This window comes from Oncorhynchus clarkii, unplaced genomic scaffold (genome assembly GCF_045791955.1).
Source record: "Oncorhynchus clarkii lewisi isolate Uvic-CL-2024 unplaced genomic scaffold, UVic_Ocla_1.0 unplaced_contig_1876_pilon_pilon, whole genome shotgun sequence".
Classification (NCBI taxonomy): domain Eukaryota; kingdom Metazoa; phylum Chordata; class Actinopteri; order Salmoniformes; family Salmonidae; genus Oncorhynchus; species Oncorhynchus clarkii.
In genome coordinates, this window is record NW_027258616.1 from 1 (window position 1) to 19,250 (window position 19,250).

The 19,250-nt window shown below is 47.4% G+C and overlaps 1 protein-coding gene across 1 annotated transcript in view; it reads right to left on the bottom strand.

Annotated features, from left to right (window-relative positions):
- Positions 1 to 4: 4 nt before the first annotated feature.
- LOC139397644 (rho guanine nucleotide exchange factor 26-like) overlaps positions 5 to 19,250 on the bottom strand; it is a gene marked incomplete at its 3' end in the record, with an annotated part of 41,666 nt that continues 22,420 nt past the window's right edge. The window contains exons 7-10 of the mRNA XM_071144201.1: positions 5,104 to 5,256; positions 3,104 to 3,236; positions 314 to 388; positions 5 to 67 (exon numbers count right to left, since the gene is read on the bottom strand). Coding sequence (XP_071000302.1) covers positions 5 to 67; positions 314 to 388; positions 3,104 to 3,236; positions 5,104 to 5,256 — 424 coding nt within the window. The remainder of the gene's footprint in view (positions 68 to 313; positions 389 to 3,103; positions 3,237 to 5,103; positions 5,257 to 19,250) is intronic.

Sequence of the window (19,250 nt, forward strand, 5' to 3'; positions counted from 1 at the left end):
AGTTGATGGTATACATCATCTCTGTTCTCTCCATGGTACGGGCCCCTTCGTTACACTGACGCACCACCTAACACACACACACACACACACACACACACACACACACACACACACACACACACACACACACACACACACACACACACACACACACACACACACACACACACACACACACACAGCATGTGACTGTACTTACATGCAGGCTCACATACATAGACCAAAGGGAAACACAGGCTCTTCATGGAGCTCATGTTGAGATGGGCTTTGACATGGCATCAGTTTGGGTTTGACCCCCCAGTTGACCTCTTACCTTGCTGACTGATTGGAGGGCTTTCTTACAGGTCTCATACTGGGCAGAGTCCTTAGGAGCCTTCTGACAAATGACCTGGAACAGAGAGAGGGGTCAGGGGTCAGAGCAGATCACACACCCAGGAAAGAGTGTACTTTATCAAATGTAATAAAGTATTCTGTGTACACAGAGTATGATGAAGAAAGGCTGTGAGACAAGCTAGGGTTAACCACTTCGTTAATCTTGGGAGAGGCTTCTAGAACACATCTCTCTCACGCTAATGTCACGCACAAGTACACACACACATAGTGTGGTTGGAAGCAGTAAGTATCAACAAAACTTTCTCAGGACTCAAAAGCCCCCTACTTCATGGCCTAATATCCTGCCTTAAACCTCAGCCTCAAGGGAACATCTAAACTAGAGAACTAGAGAGAAGAGCAGAGAGATAGAACTGTAAGTGAAACCAACAACAACAAAGTAATTCTCCTTCCACAATAACTATAAATGAAGGCTAGTACAGTAGATGAAGGCTATTATAAATTAAGGCTACAGTAGTGTGTGTGTGTGTGTGTGTGTGTGTGTGTCTGTGTGTGTCTGTGTGTGTGTGTGTGTGTGTGTGTGTGTGTGTGTGTGTGTGTGTGTGTGTGTGTGTGTGTGTGTGTGTGTGTGTGTGTGTGTGTGTGTGTGTGTGTGTTGTGTGTGTGTGTGTGTGTGTGTGTGTGTGTGTGTGTGTGTGTGTGTGTGTGTGTGTGTGTGTGTGTGTGTGTGTGTGTGTGTGTGTGTGTGTGTGTGTGTGAGTGAGTGAGCTATAATAAAACGTATTAAAAGATTAGAGATCAGTAACACATGACAAGCTATTCCAGTTCAGCAAGACTGGAGGAGAGAGAGGAGAGGGGGAGAGAGAGGAGAGAGCAGTGGGAGGAGAGAGGAGAGGGAGGAGAGAGAGAGAGAGGAGGAGAGAGAGAGAGAGAGGGAGAGAGAGAGAGAGGAGACGGTGGAGAGAGAGGAGACGGTGGAGAGAGAGAGAGGAGAGAGGAGAGGGAGGAGAGAGGGTGAGAGAGAGAGGGAGGAAGAGAGGGAGAGAGGGGGAGAGAGGAGAGAGAGTAGAGAGAGGAGAGACAGAGATGAGATAGAGGAGAGGGAGGGGAGAGAGAGGAGAGGGGGAGAGAGAGGAGAGGGAGGGGAGAGAGAGAGAGGGGGAGGAGAGGGGGAGAGAGGAGAGAGAGGAGAGAGGAGAGAGAGGAGAGAGGGAGAGAGGAGAGAGAGAGAGGAGAGGAGAGGAAAGAGAGGAGAGGAGAGAGAGGAGAGGGAGGAGAGCGAGAGAGGAGAGAGAGAGCAGAGGGGGACTAACAGTGTGAGAACGAAAGTAATAGAAATAATAAACGCATGAGAGAATGAAGGGGGAGGGAGAAAGGAGGAAACAAGAGGCTGGTTTAGTGTAATCAATCTTCAGTGTTATGTAAGAGACAAAGTCCTTCAGAGAGTGAGAGTCATAAACAGACAAGGTGTGTGTGTATGTTCCTGCATGGTTATATACAGTACATTCAGACAGTATTCTGACCCCTCGACCTTTTCACACATTTTGTTACATTACAGCCTTATTCTAAAATGGATTATATTGCTTTTTTCCCCCTCCTCAATCTACACACAATACCTCATAATAACAAAGCAATAACCATGTTTTTTGAATTGTTCACCTCCCTGACCAAGGCCCTTCTCCCCTGATTTCTCTGTTTGGCCGGGTGGCCAGCTCTAGGAAGAGACTTGGTGGTTCCAAACTTCTTCCATTTAAGAATGATGGAGGACACTGTGTTCTTGGGGACCTTCAATGCTGCAGAAATGTTTTGGTACCCTTCCCCAGATCTGTGCCTCAACACAATCCTGTCTCAGAGCTCTACTGACAATTCCTTCTACCTCATGGCTTGGTTTTTGCTCTGACATGCACTGTCAACTGTGGGACCTCATATAGACAGGTGTGTGCCTTTACAAATCATGTCCAATAAAATTAATTTTACCACAGGTGAACTCCAATCAAGTTGTAGAAACATCTCAAGGATGATCAATGGAGACAGGATGGACCTGAGCTCAATTTAGAGTCTCATAGCAAAAGGTCTGAATACTTACATACATAAGGTATTTGTTTTATTATATTTAATATATTTGCAAAGTGTTCAGTATATGAGTGTCCAGTATATGAGTGTCCAGTATATGAGTGTCCAGTATATGAGTGTCCAGTATATGAGTGTCCAGTATATGAGTGTTCAGTATATGAGTGTCCAGTATATGAGTGTTCCGTATATGAGTGTTCAGTATATGAGTGTTCAGTATATGAGTGTTCAGTATATGAGTGTCCAGTATATGAGTGTGTTAGATGAGTGTCCAGTATATGAGCATTAGATGTGTCCAGTATACGAGTGTTAAATGAGTGTCCCATATACAAATGTTCAGTATACGAGTGTTAAATGAGTGTCCCAAAAATGAGTGTCCAGTATACGAGTGTTAAATGAGTGTCCCATAGATGAGTGTCCAGTATGAGTGCATTAAATGTGTCCAGCATATGAGTGTCCAGCATATGAGTGTGTTAGATGTGCGTCTAGTGTATGAGTGTCCAGTATATGAGTGTCCAGGATATGAGTGTCCAGGATATGAGTGTCCAGGATATGAGTGTCCAGTATATGAGTGTCCAGTATATGAGTGTCCAGTGTATGAGTGTCCAGTGTATGAGTGTCCAGTGTATGAGTGTCCAGTGTATGAGTGTCCAGTATATGAGTGCCCAGGATATGAGTGTCCAGTATATGAGTGCTGTCTTACGTCCATCAGCAGAGGCAGGCGTGTGACTCTCTGCATCGGCAGGATCAGGAAGGAAATCATTGGGAGGTTCCTGCAGTCTGGGTGGCCCTCAATACGAGTCAACACCTCCTTAAACACTGGACTCTTACTACTTCTGCGACACACAGACAGAGAGACATAGAGAGAGACAGGCAGACACAGTGAGACAGACAGAGAGACAGAGGTCAGTCAGTCACAGTTCAAAGTTGACTTGTGTGTGCACGCATGCATGCGTATACAGTGGGGCAAAAAATTATTTAGTCAGCCACCAATTGTGCAAGTTCTCCCACTTAAAAAGATGAGAGGCCTGTAATTTCCATCATAGGTACACTTCAACTATGACAGACAAAATGAGGAAATGAGGAAAAAAATCCAGAAAATCACAATGTAGGATTTTTAATGAATTTATTTGCAAATTATGGTGGAAAATAAGTATTTGGTCAAACAACAAACTACAAACAAGCAGGATTTCAAGCAGGATTTCTGGCTCTCACAGACCTGTAACTTCTTCTTTAAGAGGCTCCGCTGTCTTCCACTCGTTACCTGTATTAATGGCACCTGTTTGAACTTGTTATCAGTATAAAAGACACCTGTCCACAACCTCAAACAGTCACACTACAAACTCCAATATGACCAAGACCAAAGAGCTATCAAAGGACACCAGAAACAAAATTGTAGACCTGCACCAGGCTGGAAGACTGAATATGCAATAGGTAATCAGCTTGGTTTGAAGAAATCAACTGTGGGAGCAATTATTAGGAAATGAAAGACATACAAGACCACTGATAATCTTCCCCGATCTGGGGCTCCACGCAAGATCTCACCCCGTGGGGTCAAAATGATCACAAGAACGGTGAGCAAAAATCTCAGAATCACACGGGGGGACCTAGTGAATGACCTGCAGAGAGCTGTGACCAAAGTAACAAAGCCTACCATCAGTAACACACTACGCCGCCAGGGACTCAAATCCTGGGGTGCCAGACGTGTCCCCCTGCTTAAGCCAGTACATGTCCAAGGCCGTCTGAAGTTTGCTAGAGTGCATTTGGATGATCCAGAAGAAGATTGGGAGAATGTCATATGGTCAGATGAAACCAAAATATAACTTTTTGGTAAAAACTTTGGAGGACAAAGAATGCTGAGTTGCATCCAAAGAACACCATACCTACTGTGAAGCATGGGGGTGGAAACATCATGCTTTGGGGCTGTTTTTCTGCAAAGGGACCAGGACGACTGATCCATGTAAAGGAAAGAATGAATGGGGCCATGTATTGTGAGATTTTGAGTGAAAACCTCCTTCCATCAGCAAGGGCATTGAAGATGAAACGTGGCTGGGTCTTTCAGCATGACAATGATCCCAAACACACCACCCGGGCAACGAAGGAGTGGCTTCGTAAGAAGCATTTCAAGGTCCTGGAGTGGCCTAGCCAGTCTCCAGATCTCAACCCCATAGAAAATCTTTGGAGGGAGTTGAAAGTCTGTGTTGCCCAGCAACAGCCCCAAAACATCACTGCTCTAGAGGAGATCTGCATGGAGGAATGGGCCAAAATACCAGCAACAGTGTGTGAAAACCGTGTGAAGACTTACAGAAAACGTTTGACCTCTGTCATTGCCAACAAAGGGTATATAACAAAGTATTGAGATAAACTTTTGTTATTGACCAAATACTTATTTTCCACCATAATTTGCAAATCAATTCATAAAAAATCCTACAATGTGATTTTCTGGATGTTTTCTCTCATTTTGTCTGTCATAGTTGAAGTGTACCTATGATGAAAATTACAGGCCGCTCTCATCTTTTTAAGTGGGAGAACTTGCACAATTGGTGGCTGACTAAATACTTTTTTGCCCCACTGTATATATATATATATATATATATATATAAAAACAATGCCCCACTGTATGTATATATGTATGTATGTATGTATATATATATATATATATATATATATATATGATGTGTGTGTGTGTGTGTGTACACTCACACTAGCTTCTGTAGGGTCCTCTGCTGATAAACCTCATTGGAGCAGTAGGTGATGTAGGGGTCAAAGTTGGACTGGGCGTGTCTGAACACGACGTCACTGATGTCATCTATAACAATGTTCTGCTGGTGTATATCCTCTAACTCTTTAAAGAACCTAACGAGGGAGAGGGAGAGGGACAGAGAGAGACAGAGACAGAAAGGGAGAGTGATAAAGTGGAAGATGGAGGCGGGGAGAGATCGAGATTGAGTTTTGATAAGGCTTTGTGCAATCAAAGAGGTTTATTCTCATGTACACAGAGATCAGTGGGAAATCAACAAGCACACTAGACCAGGGTTGTCAAACTCATTCCATGAAGGGCCTAATGTCTGCTGGTTTTTGTTTTTTCCTTTCAATTAAGACCTAGACCACCAGGTGAGGGGAGCTCCTTACTAATTAATCAATCAAGTCCACTGGAGGAGTGAAAACCTGCAGACACTCTGTAGAATGAGTTGGATTCCTGATCTAGAGCAATGCTTTACAAACAGGTTTTTTTTAAGGAACTCAGTCCAGCTTTAAACTTACTCTTGAAAGTTGTAATAGTAGAATGCATGGCAAAATGTATAGAATTGCACAAAATTTTGCTTCAAAACTGAAAAATGTTATCTGGATGATCTGCCTGTTTTAGTCATCTCATACACTCTCACAAACACAAACACACGCACAAAGGCAGGAAGTGTCTCTGACACCTGTCCCAGCCTCACCATATCATCACAGGAGAGAAACTCCCGGACTGCCTAAATTAGCTCGGTGGAATCATTAGCAGGTAACACACAGGGCTTCCTCTTCCTGTCAGCCTGGGGCAGATGGCCTCTAACAGCAGACCTGGTTTCCACGGTGATACACAGGAAACTGTCATACAGCCACAGGAAGTTGACCTCAACCAGTTAGCCCTTGTTTCAACTCATCTGCAGATCCACCTACAGTGACCTACCCCAGCCGCTGACACATTTCACACACACGATAGGCATCTGAAATAATTTCACTATTCAAATAATCCCATGACATTTTATCGGATATCCAGATCATCGAAATACATGCAAAAACAAATAACTTGGTTTAAACTTGGGTACAGCCTGCCCTGCAGCCGGACCGGGGAGGGGGCCGGTCCGTGTGACACAAGGGAGGGGGCCGGTCCGTGTTCCAGAGGGGAGGGGGCCGGTCTGTGTGACACAAGGGAGGGGGCCGGTCTGTGTGACACAGGGGAGGGGGCCGGTCTGTGTGACACAAGTGAGGGGGCCGGTCTGTGTGACACAGGGGAGGGGCCGGTCCGTGTGCCACAGGGGAGGGGGCCGGTCTGTGTGACACAAGTGAGGGGGCCGGTCCGTGTGCCACAGGGGAGGGGGCCGGTCTGTGTGACACAAGTGAGGGGGCCGGTCTGTGTGACACAGGAGAGGGGGCCGGTCTGTGTGACACAGGAGAGGGGGCCGGTCTGTGTTCCAGAGGGGAGGGGGCCAGTCTGTGTGATACAGGGGAGGGGGCCGGTCTGTGTGACACAAGGGAGGGGGAGTAGCGCTGACTCGGACTAGTTAGACAAACTTGTAGATGCCAGAGGTTATCAAATCAAATCAAATTTTATTTGTCACATACACATGGTTAGCAGATGTTAATGCGAGTGTAGCGAAATGCTTGTGCTTCTAGTTCCGACAATGCAGTAATAACAAGTAATCTAGCTAACAATTCCAAAACTACTGTCTTGTACACAGTTTAAGGGGATAAAGAATATGTACATAAGGATATATGAATGAGTGATGGTACAGAGCAGCATAGGCAGGATACAGTAGATGGTATCGAGTACAGTATGTACAAATGAGATGAGTATGTAAACAAAGTGGCATAGTTTAAAGTGGCTAGTGATACATGTATTACATAAGGATACAGTCGATGATATAGAGTACAGTATATACGTATGCATATGAGATGAATAATGTAGGGTAAGTAACATTATATAAGGTAGCATTGTTTAAAGTGGCTAGTGATATATTTACATCATTTCCCATCAATTCCCATTATTAAAGTGGCTGGAGTTGAGTCAGTGTCAGTGTGTTGGCAGCAGCCACTCAGTGTTAGTGGTGGCTGTTTAACAGTCTGATGGCCTTGAGATAGAAGCTGTTTTTCAGTCTATCGGTCCCAGCTTTGATGCACCTGTACTGACCTCGCCTTCTGGATGATAGCGGGGTGAACAGGCAGTGGCTCGGGTGGTTGATGTCCTTGATGATCTTTATGGCCTTCCTGTGACATCGGGTGGTGTAGGTGTCCTGGAGGGCAGGTAGTTTGCCCCCGGTGATGCGTTGTGCAGACCTCACTACCCTCTGGAGAGCCTTACGGTTGAGGGCGGTGCAGTTGCCATACCAGGCGGTGATACAGCCCGCCAGGATGCTCTCGATTGTGCATCTGTAGAAGTTTGTGAGTGCTTTTGGTGACAAGCCGAATTTCTTCAGCCTCCTGAGGTTGAAGAGGCGCTGCTGCGCCTTCTTCACGATGCTGTCTGTGTGAGTGGACCAATTCAGTTTGTCTGTGATGTGTATGCCGAGGAACTTAAAACTTGCTACCCTCTCCACTACTGTTCCATCGATGTGGATAGGGGGGTGTTCCCTCTGCTGTTTCCTGAAGTCCACAATCATCTCCTTAGTTTTGTTAATGTTGAGTGTGAGGTTATTTTCCTGACACCACACTCCGAGGGCCCTCACCTCCTCCCTGTAGGCCGTCTCGTCGTTGTTGGTAATCAAGCCTACCACTGTTGTGTCGTCCGCAAACTTGATGATTGAGTTGGAGGCGTGCGTGGCCACGCAGTCGTGGGTGAACAGGGAGTACAGGAGAGGGCTCAGAACGCACCCTTGTGGGGCCCCAGTGTTGAGGATCAGCGGGGAGGAGATGTTGTTGCCTACCCTCACCACCTGGGGGCGGCCCGTCAGGAAGTCCAGTACCCAGTTGCACAGGGCGGGGTCGAGACCCAGGGTCTCGAGCTTGATGACGAGCTTGGAGGGTACTATGGTGTTGAATGCCGAGCTGTAGTCGATGAACAGCATTCTCACATAGGTATTCCTCTTGTCCAGATGGGTTAGGGCAGTGTGCAGTGTGGTTGAGATTGCATCGTCTGTGGACCTATTTGGGCGGTAAGCAAATTGGAGTGGGTCTAGGGTGTCAGGTAGGGTGGAGGTGATATGGTCCTTGACTAGTCTCTCAAAGCACTTCATGATGACGGATGTGAGTGCTACGGGGCGGTAGTCGTTTAGCTCAGTTACCTTAGCTTTCTTGGGAACAGGAACAATGGTGGCCCTCTTGAAGCATGTGGGAACAGCAGACTGGTATAGGGATTGATTGAATATGTCCGTAAACACACCGGCCAGCTGGTCTGCGCATGCTCTGAGGGCGCGGCTGGGGATGCCGTCTGGGCCTGCAGCCTTGCGAGGGTTAACACGTTTAAATGTCTTACTCACCTCGGCTGCAGTGAAGGAGAGACTGCATGTTTTCGTTGCAGGCCGTGTCAGTGGCACTGTATTGTCCTCAAAGCGGGCAAAAAAGTTATTTAGTCTGCCTGGGAGCAAGACATCCTGGTCCGTGACTGGGCTGGATTTCTTCCTGTAGTCCGTGATTGACTGTAGACCCTGTCACATGCCTCTTGTGTCTGAGCCGTTGAATTGAGATTCTACTTTGTCTCTGTACTGGCGCTTAGCTTGTTTGATAGCCTTGCGGAGGGAATAGCTGCACTGTTTGTATTCGGTCATGTTACCAGACACCTTGCCCTGATTAAAAGCAGTGGTTCGCGCTTTCAGTTTCACACGAATGCTGCCATCAATCCACGGTTTCTGGTTAGGGAATGTTTTAATCGTTGCTATGGGAACGACATCTTCAACGCACGTTCTAATGAACTCGCACACCGAATCAGCGTATTCGTCAATGATGTTATCTGACGCAATACGAAACATCTCCCAGTCCACGTGATGGAAGCAGTCTTGGAGTGTGGAGTCAGCTTGGTCGGACCAGCGTTGGACAGACCTCAGCGTGGGAGCCTCTTGTTTTAGTTTCTGTCTGTAGGCAGGGATCAACAAAATGGAGTCGTGGTCAGCTTTTCCGAAAGGGGGGCGGGGCAGGGCCTTATATGCGTTGCGGAAGTTAGAGTAACAATGATCCAAGGTCTTTCCACCCCTGGTTGCGCAATCGATATGCTGATAAAATTTAGGGAGTCTTGTTTTCAGATTAGCCTTGTTAAAATCCCCAGCTACAATGAATGCAGCCTCCGGATAAATCGTTTCCAGTTTGCAGAGAGTTAAATAAAGTTCGTTCAGAGCCATCGATGTGTCTGCTTGTGGGGGGATATATACGGCTGTGATTATAATCGAAGAGAATTCTCTTGGTAGATAATGCGGTCTACATTTGATTGTGAGGAATTCTAAATCAGGTGAACAGAAGGATTTGAGTTCCTGTATGTTTCTTTCATCACACCATGTCACGTTGGCCATGAGGCATACGCCCCCGCCCCTCTTATTAATCATCCCATCTGGTTGTGCCGGTCTGCTTGCTAAGACAGCCGGCTAGCAAGGCTAGTTCTGCTCTCCCCGTCCTCGTCTACAACAAGGCTAGCTTAGGCTGTGTTGCTGTGCTCCCCGTCCTCGTCTACAACAAGGCTAGTTCAGGCTGTGTTGCTGCGCTCCCCGTCCTCGTCTACAAGGCTAGTTCAGGCTGTGTTGCTGCGCTCCCCGTCCTCGTCTACAACAAGGCTAGTTCAGGCTGTGTTGCTGCGCTCCCCGTCCTCGTCTACAACAAGGCTAGTTCAGGCTGTGTTGCTGCGCTCCCCGTCCTCGTCTACAACAAGGCTAGTTCAGGCTGTGTTGCTGCGCTCCCCGTCCTCGTCAACAACAAGGCTAGTTCAGGCTGTGTTGCTGCGCTCCCAGTCCTAGTCTACAACAAGGCTAGTTCAGGCTGTGTTGCTGCGCTCCCCGTCCTCGTCTACAACAAGGCTAGTTCAGGCTGTGTTTCTGTGCTCCCTGTCCTCGTCTACAACAAGGCCAGTTCAGGCTGTGTTGCTGTGCTCCCCGTCCTCGTCTACAACAAGGCTAGTTCAGGCTGTGTTGCTGCACTACCCGTCCTCGTCTACAACAAGGCTAGTTCAGGCTGTGTTGCTGCGCTCCCCATCCTCGTCTACAACAAGGCTAGTTCAGGCTGTGTTGCTGCGCTCCCAGTCCTCGTCTACAACAAGGTTAGTTCAGGCTGTGTTGCTGCGCTCCCAGTCCTCGTCTACAACAAGGCTAGTTCAGGCTGTGTTGCTGCGCTCCCAGTCCTCGTATACAACAAGGCTAATTCAGGCTGTGTTGCTGCGCTCCCCGTCCTCATCTACAACAAGGCTAGTTCAGGCTGTGTTGCTGTGCTCCCCGTCCTCGTCTACAACAAGGCTAGTTCAGGCTGTGTTGCTGTGCTCCCCGTCCTCGTCTACAACAAGGCTAGTTCAGGCTGTGTTGCTGCGCTCCCCGTCCTCGTCTACAACAACTCCATTTAGATGAAACAACAGTCTACCTGTTGGTGGGTGTTGTCTAGTCCTTCTCATTAAGGTAATGTCATTCTGTCATTTTAATTCCATTTTGCATTGATTACAAACATCCCAGTTCACCTGCTGGGCTGTGGAGCCTCTGACTGTAGTGCCACTTTGATTGGCCGACAACAACAAGCTCCACGCGTGTGGAGGCTATGTATGGTACGTATTTTTATTGGGCCGCATGGAAAAAAAATAAATAACACAAAAAAAGACATTCAAAAGTTTGTTGTTTTATTAAATTAAGAATTTCAAATGTCATGGTATGTTGTAATTGATAAAATAGACCTATAATATACATTTCTTCAGAAAAAGTAGTCGACTAATCGAATACTAACGTCCGTTCAGATATTGGAATAAAGAAACATCTGAATAACCACAGCCATCCCTATACGCCTCTCTAACACAGCCATCCCTATACGCCTCTCTAACACAGCCATCCCTATACGCCTCTCTAACACAGCCATCCCTATACGCCTCTCTAACACAGCCATCCCTATACGCCTCTCTAACACAGCCATCCCTATACGCCTCTCTAACACAGCCATCCCTATACGCCTCTCTAACACAGCCATCCCTATACGCCTCTCTAACACAGCCATCCCTATACGCCTCTCTAACACAGCCATCCCTATACGCCTCTCTAACACAGCCATCCCTATACGCCTCTCTAACACAGCCATCCCTATACGCCTCTCTAACACAGCCATCCCTATACGCCTCTCTAACACAGCCATCCCTATACGCCTCTCTAACACAGCCATCCCTATACGCCTCTAACACAGCCATCCCTATACGCCTCTCTAACACAGCCATCCCTATACGCCTCTCTAACACAGCCATCCCTATACGCCTCTCTAACACAGCCATCCCTATACGCCTCTCTAACACAGCCATCCCTATACGCCTCTCTAACACAGCCATCCCTATACGCCTCTCTAACACAGCCATCCCTATACGCCTCTCTAACACAGCCATCCCTATACGCCTCTCTAACACAGCCTTCCCTATACGCCTCTCTAACACAGCCATCCCTATACGCCTCTCTAACACAGCCATCCCTATACGCCTCTCTAACACAGCCATCCCTATACGCCTCTCTAACACAGCCATCCCTATATAACACAGCCATCCCTATACGCCTCTCTAACACAGCCATCCCTATACGCCTCTCTAACACAGCCATCCCTATACGCCTCTCTAACACAGCCATCCCTATACGCCTCTCTAACACAGCCATCCCTATACGCCATCCCTATACGCCTCTCTAACACAGCCATCCCTATACGCCTCTCTAACACAGCCATCCCTATACGCCTCTCTAACACAGCCATCCCTATACGCCTCTCTAACACAGCCATCCCTATACGCCTCTCTAACACAGCCATCCCTATACGCCTCTCTAACACAGCCATCCCTATACGCCTCTCTAACACAGCCATCCCTATACGCCTCTCTAACACAGTATTCTGAGACCTGACTATTTCTAGCAAACATTGCTATGGTGGAAATGATGACGACCCTCATCAGGATAAAACCCAGGCACTATAACCCTTCCCAAACCCAGGCACTATAACCCTTCCCTAAACCCAGGCACTATAACCCTTCCCTAAACCCAGGCACTATAACCCTTCCCTAAACCCAGGCACTATAACCCTTCCCTAAACCCAGGCACTATAACCCTTCCCTAAACCCAGGCACTATAACCCTTCCCTAAACCCAGGCACTATAACCCTTCCCTAAACCCAGGCACTATAACCCTTCCCTAAACCCAGGCACTATAACCCTTCCCTAAACCCAGGCACTATAACCCTTCCCTAAACCCAGGCACTATAACCCTTCCCTAAACCCAGGCACTATAACCCTTCCCTAAACCCAGGCACTATAACCCTTCCCTAAACCCAGGCACTATAACCCTTCCCTAAACCCAGGCACTATAACCCTTCCCTAAACCCAGGCACTATAACCCTTCCCTAAACCCAGGCACTATAACCCTTCCCTAAACCCAGGCACTATAACCATTCCCTAAAGCCAGGCACTATAACCCTTCCCTAAAGCTGTCCTCTGCCCCACACTCTTCTCAATTTACATCAACAACATAGCTCAGGCCGTAGAAAGCTCTCTCATCCATTTATATGCAGATGATACAGTCTTATAATCAGCTGGCGCCTCCCCGGATTTTGTGTTAAATGATCTACAACAAAGCTTTCTTAGTGTCCAACAAGCTTTCTCTACCCTTAACCTTGTTCTGAATACCTCCAAAACAAATCATGTGATGTGGTTTGGTAAGAAGAATGCCCCTCCTCCCACAGGTGTGATTACTACCTCTGAGGGTTTAGAGCTTGAGGTAGTCAGCAGGCAAGGGTGCTCTCGAGCGACTAGATGTTCTTTACCATTCGGGCCATTAGATTTTCCACCAATGCTCCTTATAGGACACATCATTGCACTCTATACTCCTCTGTAGACTGGCCATCTCTGTATACCCGTCACAAGACCCACTGGTTGATGCTTATTTATAAAACCCTGTTAGGCCTCACTCCCCCCTATCTGAGATATCTACTGCAGCCCTCATCCTCCACATACAACACCCGTTCTGCCAGTCACATTCTGTTAAAGGTCCCCAATCACAGACATCTCTGAATCGCTCCTCTTTTCAGTTCGCTGCAGCTTGCGACTGGAACGAGCTGCAACAAACACTCAAACTGGACAGTTTTATCTCAGGCTCTTCACTCAAAGACTCAATCATGGACACTCTTACTGACAGTTGTGGCTGCTTTGCGTGACGTATTGTTGTCTCTACCTTCTTGCCTTTTGTGCTGTTGTCTGTGCTCAATGTTTGTACCATGTTTTTTGCTGCTACCATGTTGTGTTGCTACCATGTTGTTGCCATGTTGTGTCGTTACCATGCTGTTGTCATTTTGAGGTGCTACCATGTTGCCATGTTGAGGTGCTACCATGTTGTTGCCATGTTGTGGTGCTACCATGTTGTTGCCATGTTGTGTTGCTACCATGTTGTTGCCATGTTGTGTTGCTACCATGTTGTTGCCATGTTGTGTTGCTACCATGTTGTTGTCAAGTTGTGTTGCTACCATGTTGTTGCCATGTTGAGTTGCTACCATGTTGTTGCCATGTTGTGTTGCTACCATGTTGTTGCCATGTGTTGCTACCATGTTGTTGCCATGTTGTGTTGCTACCATGTTGTTGTCAAGTTGTGTTGCTACCATGTTGTTGTCATGTTGAGTTGCTACCATGTTGTTGTCAAGTTGTGTTGCTACCATGTTGTTGCCATGTTGAGGTGCTACCATGTTGTTATCAAGTTGTGTTGCTACCATGTTGTTGTCAAGTTGTGTTGCTACCATGTTGTTGTCAAGTTGTGTTGCTACCATGTTGTTACCATGTTGAGTTGCTACCATGTTGTTGTCAAGTTGTGTTGCTACCATGTTGTTGCCATGTTGAGTTGCTACCATGTTGTTGCCATGTTGAGTTGCTACCATGTTGTTGCCAAGTTGTGTTGCTACCATGTTGTTGCCATGTTGAGTTGCTACCATGTTGTTGCCATGTTGAGTTGCTACCATGTTGTTGTCATGTTGAGTTGCTACCATGTTGTTGTCAAGTTGTGTTGCTACCATGTTGTTGCCATGTTGTGTTGCTACCATGTTGTTGCCATGTTGAGTTGCTACCATGTTGTTGTCAAGTTGTGTTGCTACCATGTTGTTGCCATGTTGTGTTGCTACCATGTTGTTGCCATGTTGAGTTGCTACCATGTTGTTGTCAAGTTGTGTTGCTACCATGTTGTTGCCTTGTTGAGTTGCTACCATGTTGTTGTCAAGTTGTGTTGCTACTAGGGCTGGGCGATATGATATATATTGTGTGACGATAGACGTTTTTCTATCGTTTCATATTATGCTCATATTGTTTATTTCATTGTGTTGCAAATCACACTCTTTATGGCAAAATGTTTAGTCAATTGGACAACGCTTTGCAACACAAACCAACGTGGAAGAGAGTGAGAGTGTCACGACATGGAGCTCCTACCTAAAAGAGGGGCTACTTCGGTCGCATGGACGTGGTTAAGGTTTGAAGTCTGACACCGACCAGAAAACCGTCCTCTGTAAAACATGCCGCAGGCCGGTCCAGACAACACGCTCAAACACCACTAACTCTTTTACCACCTACGCAGGAGTCATGTGGAACAGGCCGGTCCTGACAACAGGCTCAAACACCACTAACTCTTTTACCACCTACGCAAGAATCATGTGGAACAGGCCGGTCCCGACAACAGGCTCAAACATCACTAACTCTTTTACCACCTACGCAAGAATCATGTGGAACAGGCCGGTCCCGACAACAGGCTCAAACATCACAAACTATTTTACCACCTACGCAAGAATCATGTGGAACAGGCCGGTCCCGACAACACGCTCAAACACCACTAACTCTTTTACCACCTACACAAGAATCATGTGGAACAGGCCGGTCCCGACAACACGCTCAAACACCACTAACTCTTTTACCACCTACGCAGGAGTCATGTGGAACAGTACGGAGAGAGTCTACGGGTGAGACCCAAAAAAGTAGAGTCGAGTGCTCAAAACAAACCCCCGACTCAGACGTTGAAGAGGCTTTTGTCCTTGTCACAGTATATAGGAGGGTCAAAGAACCATGAAGATGGAAGGAGATATATGGCAAAGAACCATGAAGATGGAAGGAGATAACAGCTGCAGTTACAACTTACATCTGCAAAGACATGGCCCCAATTTACACGGTCCAGAAACAGGGGTTTCGTGAGATGGTCCTAACACTCGACCCAAGGTACCAAATGCAAATTGACATGTGTATTAATGGCAAAATAACATGAAAAACAGGCAAGCCCCCCTAAAATATATATATTTCAAGGCCTATATTTATTTTGTTTGAAACTTTAGTTGAAGTGTTTTACATTTACCTTTAGGTTCTATAGATTAACATTTTATATTTTGTTACATGCTTAATTTAACATTTGCACAGGTTCTAAACAAAATAAATAATCAAATATGAGTAAACACTTTTTAATTTGTTGAGTATAATTAAAACTGTAATAAGAAATAGGCCTTTACATAAACTATTTATTCATTGAATTTACAAACAAATGTGTATATCGTGATATGTATCGCTATCGGGGATCTCAAGTGGTGCAGCGGTCTAAGACACTGCATCCCAGTGCAAAAGCTGTCCCTCCTAAAGATGTCCCCTGTCCCTCCTAAAGATATCCCCTGCCCCTCCTAAAGCTGTCCCCTGCCCCTCCTAAAGCTGTCCCCTGCCCCTCCTAAAGATGTCCCCTGTCCCTCCTAAAGATATCCCCTGCCCCTCCTAAAGCTGTCCCCTGCCCCTCCTAAAGCTGTCCCCTGCCCCTCCTAAAGCTGTCCCCTGCCCCTCCTAAAGCTGTCCCCTGCCCCTCCTACTAAAGCTGTCCCCTGCCCCTCCTACTAAAGCTGTCCCCTGCCCCTCCTACTAAAGCTGTCCCCTGCCCATCCTACTAAAGCTGTCCCCTGCCCCTCCTACTAAAGCTGTCCCCTGCCCCCCCTACTAAAGCTGTCCCCTGCCCCTCTTACTAAAGCTGTCCCCTGCCCATCCTACTAAAGCTGTCCCCTGCCCCTCCTCCTAAAGATGTCCCCTGCCCCTCCTAAAGATGTCCCCTGCCCCTCCTAAAGATGTCCCCTGCCCCTCCTAAAGATGTCCCCTGCCCCTCCTAAAGATGTCCCCTGACCCTCCTAAAGATGTCCCCTGACCCTCCTAAAGATGTCCCCTGACCCTCCTAAAGATGTCCCCTGACCCTCCTAAAGATGTCCCCTGACCCTCCTAAAGATGTCCCCTGACCCTCCTAAAGATGTCCCCTGACCCCCCTAAAGCTGTCCCCTGCCCCACCTAAAGATGTCCCCTGCCCCTCCTAACGATGTCCCCCGTCATTCCTAAAGCTGTCCCCTGCCCCTCCTACTAAAGCTGTCCCCTGCCCCTCCTAAAGCTGTCCCCCGTCATTCCTAAAGCTGTCCCCTGACAACTGGCCTGCCAGGACACACCAGTTACCAGGTTCAGATCACACACACTGTACTGGAGGACACTGCTGCAGGGGACGGTCTGACTGACCCAGATAAACACCAATCAGAGAGGAGACTGTGCTGCAGGGGACGGTCTGACTGACCCAGATAAACACCAATCAGAGAGGAGACTGTGATGCAGGGGACGGTCTGACTGACCCAGATAAACACCAATCAGAGAGGAGACTGTGCTGCAGGGGACGGTCTGCCTGACCCAGATAAACACCAGTCAGAGAGAACACTGTGGTGAAGAACAGGGGGAAGGGGTGATGAGGGAAGAGGAAGGAGAGGAGAGGGTGGAGGACAAGGTTTCCACTGGAGCCAGAGAGAGAGAGAGCCCAGAACAGAGAAGAGCTCATGGTTAGAGGTCAATTTGTTTTGTTTGTTTGAGTGCATGGAGAAGAGACATTAATATTGTTCAACCAGAGAGAGAAGACTGGTGGATCGAGGCAGGTTTAAACATTCTGTTCAACCAGAGAGAAGACTGGTGGATCGAGGCAGGTTTAAACACCCTGTTCAACCAGAGAGAAGACTGGTGGATCGAGGCAGGTTTAAACATCCTGTTCAACCAGAGAGAGAAGACTGGTGGATTGAGGCAGGTTTAAACACCCTGTTCAACCAGAGAGAAGACTGATGGATCGAGGCAGGTTTAAACATCCTGTTCAACCAGAGAGAGAAGACTGGTGGATCGAGGCAGGTTTAAACATCCTGTTCAACCAGAGAGAGAAGACTGGAGGATCGAGGCAGGTTTAAACATCCTGTTCAACCAGAGAGAAGACTGGTGGATCGAGGCAGGTTTAAACATCCTGTTCAACCAGAGAGAAGACTGGTGGATCGAGGCAGGTTTAAACATCCTGTTCAACCAGAGAGAAGACTGGTGGATCGAGGCAGGTTTAAACATCCTGTTCAACCAGAGAGAGAAGACTGGTGGATCGAGGCAGGTTTAAACATCCTGTTCAACCAGAGAGAAGACTGGAGGATCGAGGCAGGTTTAAACATCCTGTTCAACCAGAGAGAGAAGACTGGTGGATCGAGGCAGGTTTAAACATCCTGTTCAACCAGAGAGAGAAGACTGGAGGATCGAGGCAGGTTTAAACATCCTGTTCAACCAGAGAGAAGACTGGTGGATCGAGGCAGGTTTAAACATCCTGTTCAACCAGAGAGAAGACTGGTGGATCGAGGCAGGTTTAAACATCCTGTTCAACCAGAGAGAAGACTGGTGGATCGAGGCAGGTTTAAACATCCTGTTCAACCAGAGAGAGAAGACTGGTGGATCGAGGCAGGTTTAAACATCCTGTTCAACCAGAGAGAGAAGACTGGTGGATCGAGGCAGGTTTAAACATCCTGTTCAACCAGAGAGAAGACTGGAGGATCGAGGCAGGTTTAAACATCCTGTTCAACCAGAGAGAGAAGACTGGTGGATCGAGGCAGGTTTAAACATCCTGTTCAACCAGAGAGAGAAGACTGGAGGATCGAGGCAGGTTTAAACATCCTGTTCAACCAGAGAGAAGACTGGTGGATCGAGGCAGGTTTAAACATCCTGTTCAACCAGAGAGAAGACTGGTGGATCGAGGCAGGTTTAAACATCCTGTTCAACCAGAGAGAAGACTGGTGGATCGAGGCAGGTTTAAACATCCTGTTCAACCAGAGAGAGAAGACTGGTGGATCGAGGCAGGTTTAAACATCCTGTTCAACCAGAGAGAGAAGACTGGTGGATCGAGGCAGGTTTAAACATCCTGTTCAACCAGAGAGAAGACTGGTGGATCGAGGCAGGTTTAAACATCCTGTTCAACCAGAGAGAAGACTGGTGGATCGAGGCAGGTTTAAACATCCTGTTCAACCAGAGAGAGAAGACTGGTGGATCGAGGCAGGTTTAAACATCCTGTTCAACCAGAGAGAAGACTGGTGGATCGAGGCAGGTTTAAACATCCTGTTCAACCAGAGAGAGAAGACTGGTGGATCGAGGCAGGTTTAAACATCCTGTTCAACCAGAGAGAGAAGACTGGTGGATCGAGGCAGGTTTAAACATCCTGTTCAACCAGAGAGAGAAGACTGGTGGATCGAGGCAGGTTTAAACATCCTGTTCAACCAGAGAGAGAAGACTGGTGGATCGAGGCAGGTTTAAACATCCTGTTCAACCAGAGAGAAGACTGGTGGATCGAGGCAGGTTTAAACATCCTGTTCAACCAGAGAGAAGACTGGTGGATCGAGGCAGGTTTAAACATCCTGTTCAACCAGAGAGAAGACGGGTGGATCGAGGCAGGTTTAAACATCCTGTTCAACCAGAGAGAAGACTGATGGATCGAGGCAGGTTTAAACATTCTGTTCAACCAGAGAGAAGACTGGTGGATCGAGGCAGGTTTAAACATCCTGTTCAACCAGAGAGAGAAGACTGGTGGATCGAGGCAGGTTTAAACATTCTGTTCAACCAGAGAGAGAAGACTGGTGGATCGAGGCAGGTTTAAACATCCTGTTCAACCAGAGAGAAGACTGGTGGATCGAGGCAG